The sequence below is a fragment of the Falco rusticolus genome, chromosome Z (genome assembly GCF_015220075.1).
Source record: "Falco rusticolus isolate bFalRus1 chromosome Z, bFalRus1.pri, whole genome shotgun sequence".
NCBI classification, from domain to species: Eukaryota; Metazoa; Chordata; class Aves; order Falconiformes; family Falconidae; genus Falco; species Falco rusticolus.
Window position 1 is genome coordinate 797,306 of NC_051210.1, and position 22,577 is coordinate 819,882.

General features: G+C 38.7%; 2 protein-coding genes across 8 annotated transcripts in view; one reads left to right on the plus strand and one right to left on the minus strand.

Annotated features, from left to right (window-relative positions):
* The window catches only part of RAD17 (RAD17 checkpoint clamp loader component), a 23,593-nt gene extending 4,024 nt beyond the window's left edge, over nt 1-19,569 (minus strand). Inside the window, exons 1-17 of one of the 6 annotated variants that reach the window (XR_005101822.1) lie at nt 19,376-19,569; nt 17,824-18,102; nt 16,495-16,578; nt 15,630-15,786; nt 15,007-15,143; nt 13,837-13,889; nt 13,623-13,748; nt 13,469-13,538; nt 12,743-12,854; nt 9,654-9,848; nt 8,434-8,513; nt 7,742-7,888; nt 7,135-7,281; nt 6,279-6,399; nt 4,929-4,986; nt 2,107-2,439; nt 1,489-1,600 (exon numbers count right to left, since the gene is read on the minus strand). Coding sequence is in view for 4 of the 6 variants with exons in the window: in XM_037372759.1 (XP_037228656.1) it covers nt 2,172-2,439; nt 4,929-4,986; nt 6,279-6,399; nt 7,135-7,281; nt 7,742-7,888; nt 8,434-8,513; nt 9,654-9,848; nt 12,743-12,854; nt 13,469-13,538; nt 13,623-13,748; nt 13,837-13,889; nt 15,007-15,143; nt 15,630-15,786; nt 16,495-16,578; nt 17,824-18,102; nt 19,376-19,417 (2,076 nt within the window). In the remaining 2 variants the exon portion in view is untranslated. The other 5 variants (XM_037372761.1, XR_005101821.1, XM_037372759.1 and 2 more) reach the window with 5 other exon arrangements.
* Nucleotides 19,570-19,649: 80 nt separating this feature from the next.
* Nucleotides 19,650-22,300, plus strand: AK6 (adenylate kinase 6). Of its 2 annotated transcripts, XM_037372765.1 has the most exons (6): nt 19,696-19,770; nt 20,124-20,210; nt 20,297-20,389; nt 20,734-20,792; nt 20,879-21,024; nt 21,172-22,300. In XM_037372765.1, the coding sequence occupies exons 3-6, from the start codon at nt 20,353-20,355 to the stop codon at nt 21,359-21,361; spliced, it is 432 nt and encodes a 143-aa protein (XP_037228662.1). In that variant the 5' UTR covers nt 19,696-19,770; nt 20,124-20,210; nt 20,297-20,352; the 3' UTR covers nt 21,362-22,300. The 2 variants fall into 2 exon arrangements, with proteins under 2 accessions (XP_037228661.1, XP_037228662.1); XM_037372764.1 differs by lacking the exon at nt 20,124-20,210 and having other exon boundaries at nt 19,650-19,770; nt 21,172-22,294.
* The last annotated feature ends 277 nt before the right edge of the window (nt 22,301-22,577 follow it).

Below are 22,577 nucleotides of genomic sequence, written 5' to 3' on the forward strand. Positions count from 1 at the left end.
TTGAAGCACAAGAGGTTATTAAAGGGAATAATATCTCTTTTCTTTTGGGCGGCAGTGGTGTTTTCATGTGAAAGAGGTTTCATTCAAACTACTATGAACCCTGTACCTGATCGTGGCAATACTTCATTACTGATACTGAAGACTTCAACGATTTAGTTAGTAAGAACAGAGAACGATGTTCCCCCCGCCCTCCTTTTGCTGGTGTTGTGATGTTAGGAAACAAGGAACAGATGGTGAAAAGAACAGCCTTACCCAGCTAAAAAAAAACTGCAAAAAGAAGCCTTCAGGTGAGGAAGTTCTGGCTGCAAGAGGAGATAAGCAGATAGCGTTGAAAGCCACAGACAGTGGCAGAAAATTAGTTGAAAGCAGGACAAAGCTAACTGCAGTAGTGGGAGATTGCAACCTTCAAGGGCAAAACACCACTTGGGGAGCATGCCTAGTTAGTAAAAGGCTTCAGTAGTGCTGTCTGAGGATGCGTACTAATTTGCATTAGAAGTGAGAAACTTGTAACCTGTCCTGTGTGAGTAATAATGCATATGCGATATACTATGAATATGCAGTATTTGATTGTATGTAATGTATACCCTCAAATAGCTCTGTGTGCATGTTAGGAGAAATCCCCCACTCCGCCAGTGCTGCAATAAACCAACACTGGCTTTCTAAACTATCATTTCATTTGTAGAGTTTTCTTGGTTACAATTTTCGGTAATACTACAATTTATAATTAACCAGATGACTACTGAATACTGCCCTAGTAAGGGCAAGGCCAACAGTAACACAACATAGCTGACGTGAAAATAACTCTGTTATTACTATTATTACCCAGTACTACTGTAAGGAAAGCTGAAAAGATATAAAGAAGCTTGGAGCTTTGTTTGCGAAGTAAAAACTAGTATTTCGTGCCTTGTCACTTGCAGTAGAAGCACCCCACACACACCTCGACAGCACCCTGGAGAGGGGCAAACGCATTACAGGGCATCAACAGCCAAAAACATTCTGACTTTGCTGTAAAGAATATAGCTGTAATGAAATTTAAGAATTAGGGGAAAAATTTCCCTCTTCAAAATTACAGTAGCTATAGATGGAAAGACTACACCTGTCCCTTGAGAGAGGACAAATCCTGACATTTTAACAGCAGCAAAAATTCCAAGGTTGTGGTGGATACACATGTATTTTCTTCTACTAAACTCTGGCTGCAAGCAATACAGAAATGCAAACATACACTACCTATTCAAAGTTGGTTGGTTTGATTTTTCTCTCCTTATTCCTGTGGTATCACTAACCACAGAAACATATTAGATGGATTTGCAGAGACCAATCCCAGTTACAGAGAAACACTGAACTCTATTCAACAGACAACTACCACACACTTCACGTGTCAGTTACCAAACACAGATTATTCTTTCCCACAGCACAGCTGCAATTCAAGAAGAAGTGCACACCACAGCATTAGGTTCCTACAGAGTACAAAGGATGAGAAGGACTTATGCTTGACTGTTGCATTTTCCTCTCCATGAGTTATGAAAATATTATTCAAAAGGGAATCCAAAATAAACTGTTGTTGTACAACATACATTCGAACTTACAAACACATGAAAATCTGTGACAGAGTACAAAACAGTGTTAAAGCATTAACAGTAGGAGTTTTATTTACATTTATGTGATATCAAACCTTTTACATGTACATTTTAGTCTCCTCTTCCAGAAGGGCCAAGCTTCCAAACAGCAACTTTTTTTGAAGTTATGAATTTTAATAAAACCTTTAAATGCTGATAACTTACCAAATGTGTACACAGAAATTACACTTTACAACTGCAAAGGAAATTAAAATATGTAAAAAGTAAAAATAACTTAAGTGACCCTACTTATCTACAATCTCTTTCAAACTCATTTCAGCCATCATCTATTATTCTCTTTGTATCAATATATTTAATGGCTCAGGAGAGGCAGGAAATAGCTTGTAGTTTAGTATTCAGCTCAGGCCTGATCCTGCAAAGAGGAAGCTGAGGAGATTTGCCTCGATGCTGACACAGCATGTTTAGACTTGGCCGCCTAGCCCACCTAACTAGCTAAAGAGAGAGGTACTTTTGTGCAGACCATACTCACTTTAGCAATGGCCTCCGCAGCATATTCATCTATCAAGGCAAGTCACTGTTGCTATTTTGTTGCACTCAGTCACTATCATATTCCTCTATTTTTAATTCATCTTCCTCCATGATATCTTGAGCTGCAACAGGCTGAGGCTGACTGCAAGGTAATTCACTTCCACTGCACTGGCTAGAAGAAAGAAGGAATCCATCTGATTGATTCTCATCCATCGCATTTTCCTCCATCTGTGCAGCTGTCTCCATAGCATGCGCATCAGCACGGTCCCCCTCAGAGCCAGCAAGTAAGTCTGGTATCCCAGGATCTTTATCAGTAAGTCTTTCAAGCTTTAACCTGTAAAATCATCATTGCAACAGTAAGTTACTGTGGAAAAGCATCTGCTCTGTCACACAAAAGCTGCGACAGAAAAGACTGCCCGTGTACCACACAGGTCACTCTTCTCCACTGGTGCTTAATAGCTTTCACATCTTTTCGGCAGCGTTACCACCCTCCACCGATCACAGTTCATTCAAGCTATGCACGTTCCGTGCTTACATCACTGCCTTCACAGTATTATGTTTTCACAGCTCTGCACACATCTTCCAGGTATAGATACTTGTGCCCAGAACTCAACACCAAACAGCTTACATGACAGCCTACAGAAGACGCAGGAGTTCCTCTCAGGGAAAGGTCTGCCCTGCATAGCTCAAACCGCACCAACAGGTCACATTTGTGCTGTGCTGCTTTCCCAGTACTCACTGCTGGAAGTTTCTTCCTTACGCTGACAGTCATTTGCTTAGCTTTCTTCACACGCATGAGCCGCTAACAAGTAAGTTACTGACTACAGCCCATGGTACCTTAGACCCTTTTCCAAGCAAAACTGGAATCCTCTAGGACAGGAAGCAATTTCACTTGAAACAGACAAAAAAAAAAGTAAAAAGGAAATATATTTTTTATGATTTCTTCTCCTATTTGGACTTCTCAATCTCTCTAGCATCTCTGTATCAGTAGGTTACTAATGTTCCTCTATTATTTTTCCCACTTCACATGGGAATAATAAAAAATTACACAGCTACTGACAAAAACTCACCCTGACACCAACTCCCAGTGATCAAATACCATGCACTCTCCTTGATGCCATTTTTCTTACTTCAGTGCCATTCCCATTCCATTAATAAATGCAACAGAAAAACAAAATATTCTTTCCACTGAAACAGCTGCATGTAAGTTGTTTTAAGGACTGCTTAATAACAGAATTTACTTTCAAGTAGGATTCCTGAAGAAAGCAAATGCTTACTAAAATACCTACCTTCCTCTGTAACTCCTTTCCAAAACGAGCGAACAGATGAAGAACACTTACTGTGTTTTCAGGAGAAAGTTACCCCTCAAGTAAAATCTACAGGACACACACCCAACTTAATGCAGATACAAAACATTTATCAATATTTAAAGGTATGCTGCAGACAAAATTAATGGCATAAGGAAGTCTACAATTAATTTGTAAAGTTACAAACATTTTGGCTTAGATGAGGGAGATTGCAAAGAAATACACCCGTTGTGGACATTTTCCTTTCTTCCTGACTAGCAACTAAAATGGCTTTCAATACAACTGTTGGGGAACAGGGAGGTTCCTGGGTAACACAGCCTTTACCTTACAGGCCATATTTCATAGTTTAACTCAGACAGCAATACCACAGTGATAAATACAAGACGCTTTGTCAGATGCCCTAATTCTCTTGGTTAAGAGATGAAGGACTTAGTCTCATTCCAGCTAACTGTGATCTCAATCCTTTACCAGAAACAGACCATCGCAATTAAAACTTCTTAAACTTCAGAGATATCAAAGTTATAGAAACATAACTGAGGTTCTACTAGATTAAATGATGCCTATAATTCAGAAGGCTCACTCAAGTCAGAACATAACATGACATGTCACTCCATGAGCGCTACACAATCTTTAAGTTGAGCAGCCCAGTCTCACAGTTGAAATAAAAGTGTATTTTCAGTATTTAACCTCTAGGACAGAGGAACTTCAGTAGCTATAGTTTTATTTTAAAAATGCATTCTAAACGAAGGTTTACTCTAAGTACTCCAATACTCAAAAAAATCCACAAAAAGAAAGCCAGTGCTGCTATCTGATTTCAGAGGAAGCACTCAAAAGTATTTCGTGGTTCCATAGGTACAGAACTGCTTCAAAGGAAGTAAAGATAATTACCCATTTTGCTTTCCTTCTTACATTTCTTGGTAAAAAGCATGTGAACACAGAATGTTCTATCAAACTTACAGATCAATGTTTTATGTCATGACAAACAATAGGCAAAGCACACTATACTCTTCATCAATTCAGTTTTATTCTCACATAAATGTTTTTGACCTAAAAAAAAATATTTTATTCAGATCATGCACTGGAGAAACATAGCTATGTCTAGGACAGCGCTAGTATTTGGTACAATGGAAAAGCAAGCTAAACAAGGATTAAAAGACACACTATAGTATAAATGTTGCTACTAATACCGTAGTGATAAAGAAATTCGACTACTTTTGTCAATTTTTTTATTTTTTTCCCCACTTTTTCAATTTTGGGGCATTTCAGCCAATCTGTGGACAATTTTGGGTCATTTTTTCCTCAATTTTGGGGCAATTTCGCCCACTTTTGGTCCATTTTGGGCCCCTCCCCCCCCCCAAGTTTTAACAGACAAAATACTAAATTATCATGCTGCAAGTGAGGAAAAATGTCACATCACTGATACATATTGAAGATGTTTCTCTATGAAAGGGTTATTTTCCTCAATATACTAAGAAACGAAGTCTTTCTTTATAGAAAAGACAGAAGTCAAGTTTACCTCCCCAAATGTCTTTTCAGTGGTAGCCTTCCAACATCCTGGATAAAAGCAATCTGAGCTAAGAACAAAGAATCACCAGTATCATATTGGGTAGATCATAATACACATACAATTAAACATACTGGAAAGTAACTAATTCTAAGTGTAGTCAAATATTCAAGTGAATATATCTGCAATATTTTGGATATCAGAGCACTGCATGCACATGTACATATGTTTTTGAAATTGCTTACCACGTTACCATAACGTATTTACAAGTTGCCTACACATAAACATCCCTGGCATTCACCTGCGTATTTACAATGTAGAGTTATGAATTCATTTTGTAGGCTATGGAATAATGCTTGTGTCAAGGCCTTTATTAAAACATGAAGCCTTTTATTAGAATTAACCTAGTATAAGCAACCCAGCTGTGTAAGGAGTAATTTTTGGATTAGGTACTGTAAGTTCTTCCGCACAAACTGTCTGCTATTGGATTCCCTCAGGTTATATATCTTTTTAATGCACTGGAAACATGGATCTTGTGTCCTTTATCTGGGAAAGACTTTTTAAAAGCCTTTTAAGTCTGCTGATGTTACTGGAAAGGATCCAGTAAGCAATGAAGATGTACTTAACATCACCTACTAGGTTTCCCAAGTCTTCTTACCCAAATCCTCTAGCAGATTTAAACAGAGCCCTAAGCCTAAAAGAACAACTTTAATTATTAAACTTTACTAATTTATTAATAGAAAGCAGGGAGAGGGCTATGAGGTAATAGTTAACTCTTGCAATGGAAAAAAGTTGGTGATACAGTTCTGCAGAGATCTGTGCTAGGACCTGAGCTATTCATATATTCTTAAATGTAACCCCGTGGAAAAAGGGGATGAAGAGTGAGATGAGCAAGTCTGCCAATGCCACCCAGTTAAGACAAGCTAGTAAGAATGTGGGCAGGCAGAAAAATGGTGCAAGGACCTTAACAGACTGAGAGGGCAACACAATGAAATACAAAAGCATAGAGGTACCACAAATCCTGCAGTAAAGAAAAAAAAAAAGTGGGGGGGATTATTTCAAATACTCCGATATGACAACCCCATCCTACACATTATAAAGCACCATATATGACTTCTGCTAGCAGAGATACTTTCAGTTATGTAAGTTTTATATGTAACAGGACAGCTTTTATTTTGGCAATGATACTATTTGGGTATCAGCTATATGCATTTACCACAAGCATTTTTTTTTACTGAGGCAAAAGCACCAACAGTATTGACCTTTTGGGTTACAAAATTTTTCAGTATGCTTTAATTGCAGGAAAAAAAAAATAAAAAAAAAAAAAGAAGAGTCCAAGATGAAGAGTTACACTCATCTTACCTTGATTCCTCATTGGATTTGCTAACATAGCAAGATAAGGCAATAGCTCTGTCTGAAGACACTCGGGTGGTAAACAGAAGCTTGAAAAGAGAGATTTTGCTGCAATGCAATTTTCTTGATACTGTAAGAGTTGGGGGAAAAAGAAACACAAGTAAAAAACCTGGTAAATCATTATTAATATAGATATTCTCTACCACAAAATACAAGACTATCTTCCTGCCTGCTGGATGACTACACACAAGCTACTGAAAAATAAGATAAAAAAGATAAGCAGTTAGAGTTAACACATACACATCAAAAAATAGTAAATTACTTCATTTTTGCTGAGCATAAAAATGTCCAGAAAAATATTAATCTCTTGATTATAGAATTCCCCACCCATCCAGGCAAATATTTTTTGACAGATACAGCAAGAGAAGTATTAGTTCAACTGTAAACAAATCACCAAGAGCTTTGACACCTCCTGAACAAGCTACTTCTGATAAACACAGGTAACAGCAGTAGTTTGTTAAACTTACACAAGAGTTCAATATGATTTAAAGTGCACAAAATCCTAAAATTACTTTCAGGAATACTTTACAGTATTTCAACACTAATTGTGACTCCATTAACTTAGGATTAAGACTCTCCCAGCAGTATGGCAATTTGGACACAAGAGCCAAACTTTGTCAGAGGGCTCCAATTTATTTTTCTATCAAAAGGATGATACAGATGTAACTATTCAAGCAAGTTCTTTTCAAAAGTAGCTTTTATCAAAATAGGATATTTGACAAGCTTAGCACCGTGAGCAAATCTCACCTATAATATTCAATTGTCATGTCTTACAAAAATAATAATAAAAAAATCAAGCATTTACCTTTTTATTGATAAAGAACCACTGGGGTTTATGTAAAGGCCGGAACCCCAATCCTCCTTGGTGGTGGGCAAAGGCTCTGGACATATTCGAATGTATCACCCCTCGGGTGGCCACAGATGCACTGTATTCCTCCATCACAGATCGAGTCTAAGAATGAAATTGGGCATTATGTGAAATCAAGGTCTCTGTACATTAAGTCTCATTTGAACTAAAACACACTAATTGCAGCGACATGATGCACCCAAAGTATGTTTAGATTACTGTGAAACTTGTACTCAAAGCAGCTGAATGAAAAAGTAAAAAATCAGCTCAATTACTTTCAGGAAAAGACATTAAGACTCAACACATTTTCAGCATAAATATGTTCTACTTAACAATTTGTTTGTAAAATATTTTACAAACGCTATAACACACTACAATAAAATACTGACATAAGTTGGACCTGCATCTCTTCTATAGTTGATGTACTTCAGCGTTCGTTAACAATTCCCTTTCACCTACACTTAAGTTTGAGGAAACATTTGTAAACACTTTGGGAAAAGTCTAGAAGCTCCATGTCGGAGCATTAAAAAAAAAAAGTATGTGTGTATAAAAAGATGACACTTACACTCCAGTTACTACAAAGGACATCAGCGGTGCTCAAATATTCGCTGGCTCTCACTACATCACCTATATCAGGAAAAAAGTCTACATAGTTCTGGTGAAGGTATAAATTAAACATGCTTCCAGATACATGCGATCTTTCCACAATATCCTATTAGAAAAAAAAAAGTTCAAGTCTTACACAGCATATAAGGAAAAACATCCTATAGAAGACTGTTAGGGAGCTAGCACACATGATCTATGAAGTGATGCTTGTATACAAAAGGGAGATTGGTTTGCTTGCAGAGAAGGCTAACAGTGGGGATGGAGGGGCAGAAGACATTGATGTCTTCAACTCTCATAATAGGTGGTAACAGAAAGGTGAACTGACTCCTTGTGGCAATGCACAGCTAAAATAACAATTGCAGGCTGCAGCAAGAGCAAGTCCACCTTCCACCACAAGTCCATCAGCGAGGAGAGAGAATCTCCACCCTCAGATGCCTCAAAACTCAACAGATCAAGAGCCTGGGAATCTAATCTACCTTTGAAGTTACCCTCCAGAGGTCCCTTTGCAATTAATCCTTCTCTAACTTAGACTGAATACACATATATTAAGATCAATGACAAAACCACTGTGCTTGAGAATTTGCATCAATCACAAGAATTTGTTTTGGTTTTTCTTCAAACCAAACTGGAATCAAGTAGTTACTGCATTACCTCAGGCTGAATAAGCAAGGTGTCGCGACGGTATTCTGTTAAGTGAGCAGGGAGCTGAGAAAGTTCTGACACTGGTTCTCCTACAAAGGATTTTAGGAACTTTAGTCTTATTATCACAAATTTTGTTAATTTCTGCACATAATCAAAAAAGCCAGAAAAAAGAGACACGTATTTCAGATGAAATATTAAAAATTCAAATATTATATAAGAGCAAGAAAAGAGATGTGTAACTGCATGATTAAGTTTTGCAGCACTGAGCATCATTTTTAGCAACCGTCAACTCTACTAGCAACTAGATTACACCATTTCCAGTTCCCGGAAAGCTCTTGAAGCAGGCCTCCTAAGAATTTAATTATAGAGTCAATATTACATAGTCATGTAATTAGTTACATTATATTTCATATACAAATTTAATCTTAATTATTTTCACATTCACACTATTTCTCCTCAATTGATTTTGAAATTATTACTGAATTATTCAGTGAATTATTACATTTCAGTAATAATATGAACAGCCAGCGGCATCATGGATCCTAATTTAGCTAAGTGCAGATCACGTTAGTTTAATAAGTAGCAAATGCTTATGAGTTATAGTTTCTAAATGTCAAAAAAACAGTACTGTAAAAATACACAGGGAGCAGATATGTTCTGTAAATTTACAGAACCTGAGTCTGTAAGAACCTTCAGTAGCAGTAAGGTGGAAACTCTTGGAGAGGTGAAAAAGGAGACAGGGTATGACACAAGAAATGGAAGAGGTTTTCCAGTCAGAAAGAAGACAGCAGGTATGTCTGTTAAAGGGAAACAAAGAGCTGAGATAAAAAGTAGGGTGGAAAAGATAGCAAAAAAGGGAGACAGCACCCGTGAGGCTGCAGCGCTGTTCTGTAACCTTTAGGAGTACAGACAAGTACAAAATATACCCACAGAAATTTGCTTGTACAATGCAACAAATGTGCTGGCTATCTATCTTTGTGTGCATGACAGTGCACGGACCTAACACAAACAGGTATTATGTGTGTGTAATAAAACTTCATACATTTATTTACTCAATAGCTACAGACAGCTGCAATCTCAGTTACCACAAACTTTTATTCCTGTTTTTACACTGTTATTAATGACAAAATATGTGAGTTAGATGTCATTTTAAGCCTTACTTTAGCAAATCTAGCTATTAGTAGCTAACATGCTCTGCCCATTGAAAGAGTAAGTCAAAGTTTCCTTACTTTTGCAGTAAATTATTTTCCCCAGAGCATGAAAAAGAAAGATGGAAGCATCTTTGCCACCAATGGCTTGTATCTCCTGGTCTTCTGAAGTATCAGATTTACTTTTCTTTCTTACTTTGGATATTGCTGCTGATTCACATTTTAACGTGGAGCTCCTTTTCTTCCTTGACCAAAAGTCTTTCTCCAATGAGCACTCTATTAATAAAAGCAAAAACACAATCAGGAAAAGTACATGAACCAAAAAAAAATTCTCTATTATATTGCTACTGGACAGTAAGAGAAAACTCACCTATTTGGAACACAACCCAGTCATCTAAACTGGGATGCTTAATTCCACTTCTGTCCCGTAAACCACAACTCAGGTGCTAGGTCTTTTTTGAATAAAAAATAAGTCTTTAAAATAAGCTAGCACTCTTGTTTATGGATTCCAGTTCTGATACAGCCCCAACGTGCCTTTCTTAATCTCTTCTTTATAAAGTACAAGTGCAAATACATGTCAATTATATTTCACTTACACTCTGTTCACCTATGAATTTATCTTCTCTTTGCACCACCTGTATAACAGCATCACTGAAATGTAAGGTGGCAAAGAAATCCTTTCATTTAGGTAATTCTTCCCACAACCTACTGATTTCCACAACGTTTTGAGACCTCCAAGGAATAAAACTCTTCTCCTCTAATTTAAAACTCAAAAATTTTCACCCATAATTTGATTTAGCAGCAAGTAAATCTTTACCGAGCTAATCCTTATTGAGCTAAGAGAACTTATTCTTCAAGTATTTATCCTTCTTTTATCCCACAATTACCATGGATCCATTTTACCCATTAATACTACTACAAAGCAAATGTATTGCTTGAGTTTATAGACACACACACACACACACGAAGAAAGAAATGATACATACGTAAAAAAGTACGAGCGCATACTCAGGGGTTAAACAAGGAGGTGAGGCATCTCCAAAATTTACAAAATATTACTGGCTGCCAATCAAATACCTGAGCAATTGAAAAAAATTTATTCAACATGAAGGCAGCTCTTCCCAATTTGTTAAAGAGAAAATGCGAGAAGTTGAGTACATGATTCTGAGATGTCAGGTACAGAACCTGTCAATCCATATGCCTTTGTTTTCTCCCGAGTTCTCTTTATAGTTCTCATGTTTTTACACTTCCAAGGTAATTTATCAAAAACTACATAAACTGGTCATTTTAAGACTATTTAGGTTTTCTAGAGTCTGTAGAAGCTAAGTAGCATCCAGCAGTGAGCTGCTGCAAACTTTTCTCAGGTCATCACCCACCTACTAGTTACTAACTTAATGGCATTATCATCCAAGTGGTTGCACTGAGAGGAATTTTGTAATTTTCTGTTTAACACAGAACAACACAAACTTAATATAGTAGAAGACAACATCAGAAGAATGTAGTTCCCATGTTTGCAAGTTATATCTAGAAACTTTACTGTCTCCCTCAAGTAATTTAACAAACACAGCTAAGTTAATTTTAATATACTTTAAAAGTCAAACTACAACACTCCCTCTTACAATAAGGACTTCAAAGTACATTTAATCCTGTATTCCATGAGCACTTTTTCTGTTTGCAAGGTGGATGGGAGAGAAAAATCTGTAAGAGCAACAAGATCTTTGCTAACTTTATGACATACAGCCAAAGGCAATTGTTGAATCCACTTCCTTATTTCTAGGTTGAATAGAAAATGCTGGCACCATCTAAAGGTTCCTAGAATGAACTACACATGCCAGAGTATTGCTTCTAAAAATTAGAGGTTATGTAAATCACATACATTCATTTCTTAACAGCCATGACTTCCAATGCTTATAAAAGACATGACAGACTGTTTTCTTTCAATGTTGCAACATAAATAATGCCAAACTAAGTCTGATCCGAGCATTGTCCAATGAAGTATGTTGCAGTTCAGCATTTTAGTAGTCTTCAAAAATATTCTATAAAATACTCTGTAACTTCACAGTAGGTCATAGCACCTCACAGCTTTTCAGTTTACCAACAGCTGTACCAACTCCAAAGCAAAATCGATCATTACAGAAGTGCTATACACGAACTCAATGAGCTATTTCAGAAATGCTTTAAGGGCAGAGATAAGGACACTGAGAACTGTATGAACCAAGCAATAAAAATACCCCCTTTCAAATTAAGATTGCATCATAAAAGCTTTGAACGGTAAGCACATACCAATAATAAAGATATCCAGAAGAAAAGAGAACATTTCATTAAATCACATCAAAACATACATCACCGCTGTGGTTTAACTCCAGCCAGCAACTAAGCCCCAGCTGCTCACTCACTGCCCCACCCCCCATGGGATGGGGGAGGGAATCACAAAAGTAAAAGTAGGAAAACTCACAGGTTGAGATAGGAACAGTTTAATAGTTGAAATAAAGTAAAATAAATAATAACAGTAATAATAATTTGTAATGAAAAGGAAATTAATGAGAGAGAAATAGAACCCAAGAAAAACAAGCCACGCAAACGAAAAACAACTGTTCACTGCCAACTGACTGATGCCCAGTCCCCAAGCAGCAGCCCCCAGCCAACTTTCCCTCCAGTTTACATACTGAGCATGATGCCATATGGTATGGAATATCACTTTGGACAGCTGGGGTCAGCCACCCTGACTGTGTCCCCTCCCAGCTTCTCACACACCCCCAAGCCTTCTTGCTGACTGGGCACAAGATGCTGAAAAGCCCTTGGCTGAGTGTTAAGTGCTGCTCAGCGACAACTACGACTGTGTGTTACCAGCATTCTCTTACCCCCCATCCAAAACTCAGCACTGTAGCACCTACCAGGAAGTAAATTAACTCTATCCCAGCTGAAACAAGGACAGTAGCAGATGTTACTCAAGCTTTGAGACTACATGTAACAGTCATGAAATAGAACATTTTAAGCCTAAAAACCAGACAAACAAACCCAAACCACACTGTGCCTTCTATTCCTGTCCAGAGCAGCATGTCAAAAATGTTCTGCACAGCCCACCTAGCTGTGCTGCAACAGCAAACAGAATACCTTTATAGCAGGAATGGTCAAAATGTCATTCGCCTCTCAAGAAAATAGGCATTTACCTTTCATAGAAGAAAACTGAAGACTGTTTATTGCACTTCTTATATCACCTGAAGAACCTCTGCAAAGTAACTCCAGAGAAGTTCTATCAAGAGCAAAATTCTTTTCTTTGTTCTACAAGGAAAAGCAACATTCAAAGTAGTAAGAAAAAGTAGGAAAAGGGGTATTTGAATATTAGCCTAGCTGTGGGGAACCACCTCTGATACACACCATAAACATGAGCATCCATCAGGTGCTCAAGCCCCATAACACTGCTAACTTTAAAACGTATAATCCAGTTAAGCACACTGCCGTATTTCATATAGCAATATTAAGAGAATAATGCACATAATTCTTTACAAGGTGTCACACAATATTAGACTTGGTTGTAATGAAAACTGTTTGGGAATAACACAGGATTTGGGTTCATGACCTCTTCTGGACTTGCTGGATTACAATAAAAATGACTTCTATTCCTACTATTTGTTTCATTACATATAGTTTCTGTAATAGGGAGAAGAACCTGCAGAAGTAACTCTGACGGGTTAGATCAAGGATCAAGTGGAACTAATCTGAAAAATAAGACATCTTTCCAGTTTGTCGTCTTCTGTTGGGGGATTGGGGGGGCGGGGCTCTGCTATCAAAGATCAAACAAATACAAAACCAAATATAAATAACACTTCAGATATAAAAGTCTGAAATTTTTCTGTCCTAGCACTGCACAGAACTTATCAGTTTTGACAACTTACCGTATCTGCTTCTGTTGCAGCTATTCGATTAAGAACTTTCATCATATTTGTTGGTGCAATGGGCTTGAAACTGTTGAATTTAATTTAAAAAAAATAATTCATTTCTGACATCGCATTTAATTCAATCAAGTTTTAATGAGATAAGAGATCTTACCTAATACTGGATATACACAAATCCTCTAAAATTTCTGTTGGGAACAGTAACCTCCGGTTGCCATCTCCACTGAAGTTATCAGAGATTATAAATATAAGAGGACATCTGCTTGTAGAAACAAACCTCCTAAATTGAAAAATGAACAAGTATGATAAGAATCAAACTCTACTGCAAGTGGCTAAAGCTAATCATTACAAACTTATCTGCAACTGACCTGATAATTTCATGTAGACTGCTAGGGTCTCGATAGAATTGGTTAGGTATGTCCTATTCAAAACAAATGAACCGCTGTCATTACATTCACATGCAAATATTCTCTCCCACAGACCGATTGTTACAGCACACTATGCTGCTACACACTTTCTCTTCCCAGTTAGCTTGCTTTCAACTAAATTTCAATGTGGCTAACACTGAAAACCAGAAGGAAAAAGCAAAGAAAAAAACCCAAAGCGTAGCTCTTTCTTTCATTATGGACAACAATTACCTAAAAAGAAACATTTTCTTTCTGTCCTTGCTTCCTAAGAAACAGCCTTGGGTTAAAGTTAATAATCATACTGCCTGCTAGGCAGAGTTTTACTCAGAGGATAAACACTCAGGTTAGCAGCTCCACAGAGGAAGAGGGGAGGATATCTACGTGAGATATGAGAGGACCTACATAAGTAACTTCATGAAGAGAAGTCACAGAAAGCTATGCTTCCTAAATTCTACAGTACATCACATAAGTCACGAAGAATTTTTGTCTCTCCTGTTTTCTCTTGAAAGTTTACAGACAACTTGACTATCATAACTTAAAAAAATTCGTCTCAGAAAAAATGGAAAGCTCAGAAAGAAAATGCTACTGAAACACACTCCTAAGTAAAGTCTTCCCCTGTGCCTCCCCATACAGCTTACAAATCCTCAGAGTTTAAGTCACTTCCCTAAATAACGCCCACCGCCCACCCCCCTGCCCCATAAGGCAATACTAAATTTCAAATGCTTTCCAATTGTGTTTATTGTCACATTTCTACACTCTCCCGCACCCTTAAGTAACAGGAATAGCGGGTTTTTTTGCTCCTCTTCCTTATATACATATACACATACATCCTTCTAGAAAGCTAATCATGCAGAAACATGGGTTAACTTTCCAATATTGCTTAATTATTCATCCGCTAGTACCTATTTCTGCACACAAACTAATCTTCAATTTCTGCCTATTAGCTTATATAGTTTAACTACAGGTAGAACTTGGCTCTAGACTGCTGTAGGACTCAAAGTAATAAAGAACTCTGTAGTAAAGCAGACTAACTTTTGGCAACAGCAATCCACCAGCTGAAGCTAGTTAACACATCAGTATTATAATAAAAGGTATTGTTTTCAAAACAAGATTTCACAAGTTCTCACGTACTTCAATAAGAATAAGCTTTTTATCATTTTCTGGTGACTCCCCAAGCATCTGAAGTTTGTTATACTTATTTGCTCTTAATAGAAAATCTTGAAAAAGAGTTGCTTGGGCCTGACTTGGAAATGCATGAAAACTTGAGTCTGAAAAAGAAGAACTAATTAAGATACATATTCTATATTATACCAATTACAATACAAATAGCCACAAGAACTAATACCACCCATGCAATTTTCTGAAATTAGCCACTGAACACCAGCAGCCAAGCTTCACAGCAAAAACATAACAAATAATGTGAGAATTTGTAAAGAGTAGAATTCAACTGGACACAAACAAAGACAGACTTAACCATTTTTATTTAACTGGCTCAAACGATATCCAGGGTATTACATAGCATTCTATACCGAATTAAATTCCTAATTATTTTGGAGTAAACACTGTAAAAAAAATTAAATCACTTTTCAGTTAAAAGCAAAAGAAAGATTCTTATTAAACACTCTAGGATATTACTTAGATGGATGTGGATCTGACTTCCTACATCACAGACAAAAAAGAATACCAAATACAGAATACAAAAATCACAAAAGTAACTGGAAGAAAAAAAGAAAATAAAAACCCAAAATACTTACCATGGCCAAACATATTTCTTAAGTCTTCTTTTGTAAAGTCTAAAGATATTGGATTGGTCCATTCTTGCACCTGAACGCCAAGATCTTTTGCCAATACTTGTATAGTTGCAGTCTTTCCACAACCAGGAGGACCGGTCAGCAGCAAAACAGAGCCACGCTGTCACAGGAAGGGGGTAGGGCGAAAAATTCCCCAACATGATAAATACAGACTGAAAGTTGGCTGAAGATCAGTACTTGTTGAATTTCTCCTATAGTTTCTCTGGTAATCATTCCCTTTTCCCAGTAAAAACAGAGTTAAATATTTGGTGTTACTAATTTACCTGTTAAAGGGCTACACCAGAACTTTGAAAGCCTTGCTCTCAGTTTTTAAATGGTACACAGTTAACTAAATGCATACAAGCAGACTACCAACATAACAGATATTGAACAGGAGAACTGGGTCTGAAAAACACCAGGCAAGACTGATAAATTATGTACATGTACAAGAATGCCTCTTACCAATCAAGAGGTTAAAAACATCCTATTACATCAGATCAGTGCAACTGGATATTTGCCCAGATACTTAAAATTAATCTGTGGAAGACAATATGCAATTACAAGCACATGCTTAAGATGTATGAACTGACTAGATGCTAGAAAATAATATTTCTTAGCAAAACCAGAATACACCTCTTAGCAGCTAAGTCCAAAACAAATGTACAAGCTCTAATTCATGTTCTTAAAAGATTTCTTATAATCCAATGGATACATAATCACTACCTATTAAGTTAAGGGTTGGTTTTTTTCTACTGAAATTAAAATAAAATTGAATACAGCTTGTTTGTGTGGTTTTATTACATGCAGCTGCTAATTTTGGCAAGGTTACCTGCTTTGGCTGCCTCTGAAATATATGTACTTTTAACCAGGTTTCAACTTCTTCAATTTTCTTCTTTTGCACAGCAAGGTCATTCTAGAACAAGATTAGAATACATGAAATGCATATATACATCTCTTAATTTCTAAGACTGTAATGATGAGATCCAAGAATAGAAAATACGCTAAAACATTACCAGACAGGTACATATACGTTTCAGTTACATATGTTTACGCTATGTAGAAGTAAGTGCAACAGTTAAGAGACAATCACTTCTGCCTGTTTCCTCCAACAGCCAATTTTCCATTGCTTGCAGTTGGGAAATAATGAATTATTTATTATTCCTAAAGTAACAACATTACAGTCTTGCCTGTTGATGTCAGTATGCTTTATAGCTACTGCTCGAGCCAGTACTTTTTAGGCTCTACTGACTCTTAATACTGCGTCTCATGCAGCTTACTCATCTTCTAGCCTCGAACTCAAATCCTCTCCACAGATCAGCTATTAAATATAGCGTACTATACTTACATCAACCAGCACTCAAATCTCAAGAGATAGGTAACACACATGCTAATACATTTGAAACACACTGTGAAAAAGCTGTTCCATAAGCAGAACCAGGGAAGACAGGTTTACTACAGATTTGAGTCCTTTTTCCTCGAAGCCCTAAGGTACCACAGTACCACAGACCCACAGTGTCACACCTAAGATGCATCAAGCAAGCATGAGAGAATGCAAACTGCAATTAGTCAAGTACTCTGAACATGTTAACAGACCAGCTAACTCTTGTCCAGTAACATGCAGGATAACATGAATTATCTTTCCCATAATGAGTGCACTAACTCAGTTCTCGCCTCTTTCTTCTTAGCTGTGGATTCTCCTAGTACTTGGAGCTGTTAAATCTGGCTAAAATTCATTACCAGGTTCAAAGGTTTAGGAGCAGATTGACAAGAAACAACACCTCATCAGTAGCTTTATATCAGGGGTCTGGCGTGCGGACTAAGTGGCAGGCAGTCATCTGTGGCTGCTTGGTTCCCCCCCCCCCCAACCCCCGGCGGGGGGTGGGGTGGTTTGTAAATACCAGGGGCCGGATTGAGGATGCAGGGGGGCTGTAGTTTGAGGACCCCTGCTTTATATCCTCAGGAAGCCTGGGGGGAAAAATGCCTCTCCCACAGAAAAAGGGTTCATGAAAATCTTAACTACAGGCAGTAAAGACATCAAACTAGTACTTCACCGCTCTAATAAAATAGGATATACTTAGAACCTGACCAATACAGATTATGAAGCACATGTCATACTCTAATGTTACTACTATATTAGCACTTGGAATAACTGTCACACCTGAGTTTCAGGTTTATATCTATCTACCCAGGGCTCATCTTGAGATTGGCTCCAGTTTTGTCTGGACTTGTTACAAGGCAGATCTACTGAAGATGACTTTGGTCTTTTTCTGGGCAGAACTTTGGTTTTGCTGCTTTCTGGCACAGAAGACAGGTCTTTCTTCTGCTGCTGCCGGTTTCTTCCAGAGTTGCCTTCTAGTGGTTTCACAGGAATGGAACCAGAAGAAATACTTGTGTTTTCAAAGAAGTCATCAAATGAATGTGCTGACCAATCTGTTACCTGGTAAAATACAAACATTATGCTATTAATGTAGCACTCTCCTCCCCTTAATTTGGTACAGTTGCCTCTAGAACATCAGATATTTTTTATCAAGTCTGTATAAGAGTATCTCATAGATGTGAAGAACTTCATTAGGACTGAAAGGCATACTACTAGTTAGCAACAAACACAGGCACTTACACTTCTTGAATGTGTCCATTCCATGTTTCTTCGATATTAAAGAGAGCTACACTTTACACATGGTTGTAAGAGTATTTTGCAACAAATTGCCAATCAGAACAAGTTGAGAATTCTACAAACGTACACCCAAACCAATGTAAAACAGAGATAAGAATGAAAAAAAATTTACATTAACGGCATGTTCATGTTGCCTCTGTAGTTTTCAGTACGCGGTGATTCTTTTTCTCTCCTTTTTTAACATTCAATAAAGCCATTTCTATTTGAAAGTTAGAAATAGATGACAGAACAATTATTTAAGCAGCACAATAAAATGAAGTATCGTTACTTCTTTGCCATGTATGGTAGCTTGGCCTGATCTAGCATCGGACTGCCATATGTATCAGAAGTCTATCTGACAGTGACTAGAAAGTGAACAGTTAATAGTGTTAATATTCAACTTCGGATTTGAGAAATACCCTGCTAGGACAGGTGTACAAACTTACAGCCCAGAGCCACTTTACAGCCTACCTATGATCTCAAAATAGTATCACCGTAGTCGTACGTTCTCCCCTGCTAACAACTACACGACAACCCTTCAGCGTAGGAACTATAACAGGCTACATGCCACAACACACTTCTGTGAAAACGGGATTCACAGAATAGACGTGTCATCTCAAAAGAAGCCTGTGATTACTCTACAGTTCACACATTTTTATAAATTAACACAACTGGGCATCACCAGACAAGATTATCTGCAACAAGCATTAGCAGCTAGCTGGGAAAGAGGATTTACCTCTGCATGATTGGTTTTTAACGTTATTCTGACAAAAGTTATTTTTAGTTCAATTTGCATATTTACCAACGGGCCAGGTACCAACGTGCGAGGGGATTTCCTTTGTACACACTGCACCAGTAAATAAGAAAATAAACACCTTAAACGTAGGGGCAAAAAAACCCCGAAGAACTTAAATGTAGAGGAACTGCCAAGACAGAGGCCAAGGACTAACCACCGGGCCTACAAAAACCACTAATGGGGGCTGCCGGGTTCTTCCCCGAAGCTGCAATAACCCTTCCTCAGTGCAGACCCCGGGCCGCAGCCCGCCCTGCGGCCTACCTCCGCCGGCGCCAACCGCTTCCCCGCGGAGCCTCCCGACATCTTCCGCCTGGGCGGGGCCCATCCGCCGTGCGGCCCCGCCGCGACCGCCGGGCCCGAGGGGAGAACCCCGCTGCTGAGGCAGGCGGCGCTGGGCGCGGTCTCAGGCGGCAGCGGGACGCCGCACGCCGAGCACAGCCGGCCGAGCCGCCTCACACCGACCGCCGGGCCTCCCGTGGGGCCCTTCTGCTGCGGCGGCTCTTAGCTGGCCGCGGCGCGCCTGTCTGCGGGCAGTGCGTGTGATGTCATCGGCGTGCGCCGGCGGCGGCGGAGGCCCCCGCGCACGTGTCACCTAGGCGACCAGTGGCCGCCGGCGCGGCGCGACACCATGAGGCGGCCCAACGTTTTGCTCACCGGTGCGGGGTGGCGGGGCTGGGTCCCGGGCCGAAGGGGAGCGGGAGGACGCTGGTGGTGTGCGGGCCCCGTTGGGGCGGGGAGCGGCGGGACTGCCGAGCGCGGCCAGGCTGGGACTGGGCCTGCGGGGAGCGGCCCCCGCCCTCTTCGCAGCCCGGGGTGGTTCGGGGTGCGAGGCCCGTGTGGAGGCGGTGCTGGGCGGCTCCGCATGGAAACTCGGGGCTTTTCTGTATTGGCTAGGGCTTTTATATGGTGTGAGGTTTGCTTTTCTATCATCCCAGTTAGAATAACACTTGTGCACGAAGCGAGAGTTTTCCATGTGGTTTTTTTTGGTTTTGTTTGTTTTAATTTCTAGAAGTCACCCTTATTTGTCCTTGTCATGCCCCTTTTTGCACCCTAAAAAGAAAGCTGATACGAACTTACCAACATTGACTGACTAAAGGTTACTTTTTGATTCCTTTGAAAGTTATTTAAAGAGGATTTGCATGCTTTTCTCTTGCCATTTTATATATGGGGTTCTGTTTTTAGGTACTCCAGGCGTTGGGAAAACCACGCTCGGAAAAGAACTTGCATCAAGAGCAGGAATGACCTATATTAATGTGGGTGACATGGCAAAAGAAGGTAGGCCATATTAACAAAGTAGTCCTTCACTATTACAGTATTTTTGCTTTGTGTAACTACAGGCTTGTAGTGTATGTATTACATACCAAATGAAAAGGGAATTAATTTGCTTTAACATTAATGGTTTTTGGCAGTGTGAGTTAAAAAATAATGTATGTAACAGTAGCATCCTTTGTATTAGGTCATTAATAACAAACTTATTTCTTACATGGATTTGTAGGCGAAGTGTTCTTTGCTCTGAACACTTACCTTTTGTTTGCATCCACTTGAAATAAACAACAATATAAATAGTATTAATAGCTACTGTTACTTCACAAGCTTCCACAAATTACTTTTTGCTGCAGGAGAACTGTATGAAGGTTTTGATGAGGAATATGATTGTCCAATTTTGGATGAAGATAGGGTAAGTCCAACTTTTAAACTTACCATTTTTATATTTTGATTTTCTGTAACTTCAGATAAACTTGCCTGTTTTTGTTTCCTTTGTAGGTGGTTGATGAACTAGAAGATAAGATGAGTGAGGGTGGAGTTATTGTCGATTATCACGGCTGTGATTTTTTCCCTGAGCGGTGGTTTCATATAGTATTTGTACTTCGTACAGAAAATTCATTTCTGTATGACAGGCTTGAAAGCAGGTACGTCAGTGGAGTAAACGAAGCAAAGTACTGTTGTGTAACTTCATCAGAAAATTTTCTAGGATATAAGTCACTGATTCTCTATAGAATACTTTATCATTGTCTGCATATCTAAGACTGTGTCTTGGTATTGTTTTTGTTTTCTAGGGGCTACAAAGGGAAAAAGCTGCAAGACAACATTCAGTGTGAAATTTTTCAGACACTTTATGAGGAAGCTGTGTGTTCCTATAGAGAGGAAATTGTACACCAGTTACCCAGCAACACTCCGGAAGACCTAGAAAGAAATTTGGATCAGATTATGCAATGGATTGAGCAATGGATGAGGGACAACAATTGACATTTGGTGAAAAAGTCTTCCTGGGAGGGTTTCATAAATGACATTCATAATTCTTGTATGATAAATTAAAATTAATTTTATTGTAATCTTATATGGTTGTGCACTAGAAGGTTCAGAATAGCCAGGTTGTAAGGCTTTGTGCAGCAGCCTCGGAAACACTCTGGGAGAGAGGCACACAGGAGAACTGACACAAGTGAAAATTCAGCAGTGAATGAATGGACAAAAATGACATGGTTGCCCTTAGCAGGAGCTAGGTTCAGTAACTGAGGATTTTTTGGGGGTTACAATTAAAAGCAATTGTGTTGCCATCTCCTCCAAGAAAACTGTAAAATTCTGATAACTGATGGCAGTTGAGGAGCTTTTGATTTCTAAGGGATAAATGTCCTGAAGAGGAGTTAATCTGTTTCTAATGTTAGACTAAAACTTGCTATACTCCGCAGTATTTGAATTTGTGGAGGCTAATGTAGAGTGAGGGGATGCATGATTTAACTTAAGGAGAGTGCTTTATTTTGGAGGGAAGAGAAGTGACTTGGTAAGAGAGATACTTTAAAATGATTACACAGAACTTCAGGAATTAAGGTGTAAGGAAACAGGCACTATATCTACACTGGTGTGAAATATTAAACAGGAAGTTTTCTTTCTCCTTTTTCAGTCTGTTATTCACCATCACCCATCCCAATCATGGAACATACTTATCACTGTAAGTTTATCAAGGAAATACACCATTTGGCAGGATAGTGAACCTGCAGTGATCCAGAACATGGTTACACTTAAAAATACTGGCAGCCATCTGTTCTAATTGTTTGTAAAGCCTGGGTCCCAGGAGAACATTGTTGTGCAAAGCAGAAATATCCCACTGGAAAGGTGACTTGCAAAGCCCTGTGAAAGATTCTGTAGAAAGTGCTTAGCTAATAAACTTTTTACATATATGAATCTGAACAGTAGAACTCAGTTTGCTTGAAAATTGCTGTTGTAAAGAGTATTATGGTTACATATTTAAGGTTCTATTTTTTTTTATTCTGAATTTGGCATAGACTTCTTGTGAGACTTACTGAGTAATGCTGCACCAGCAATTTGACCCCTGTATAAGCCAGAACAGCGAAAAATCTGGAGTTTCCCTGCAGAATCGGGACCAAATGTCGTGAAAACGCAAGGATACATGTCGCGACAGAGGGAAGACGCAGTCACTCAATATGAGTGATCAGCAGACTTCGTT

Excerpts from the sequence above, each read along its gene's own strand:
- AK6 (XM_037372764.1), top strand. The coding sequence starts at position 19,743 with ATGAGGCGGCCCAACGTTTTGCTCACCG. Across the intron at positions 19,771-20,296 it reads GCCCAACGTTTTGCTCACCG|GTACTCCAGGCGTTGGGAAA; the intron begins GTGCGGGGTGGC and ends TTCTGTTTTTAG. Across the intron at positions 20,793-20,878 it reads CAATTTTGGATGAAGATAGG|GTGGTTGATGAACTAGAAGA; the intron begins GTAAGTCCAACT and ends TTTCCTTTGTAG.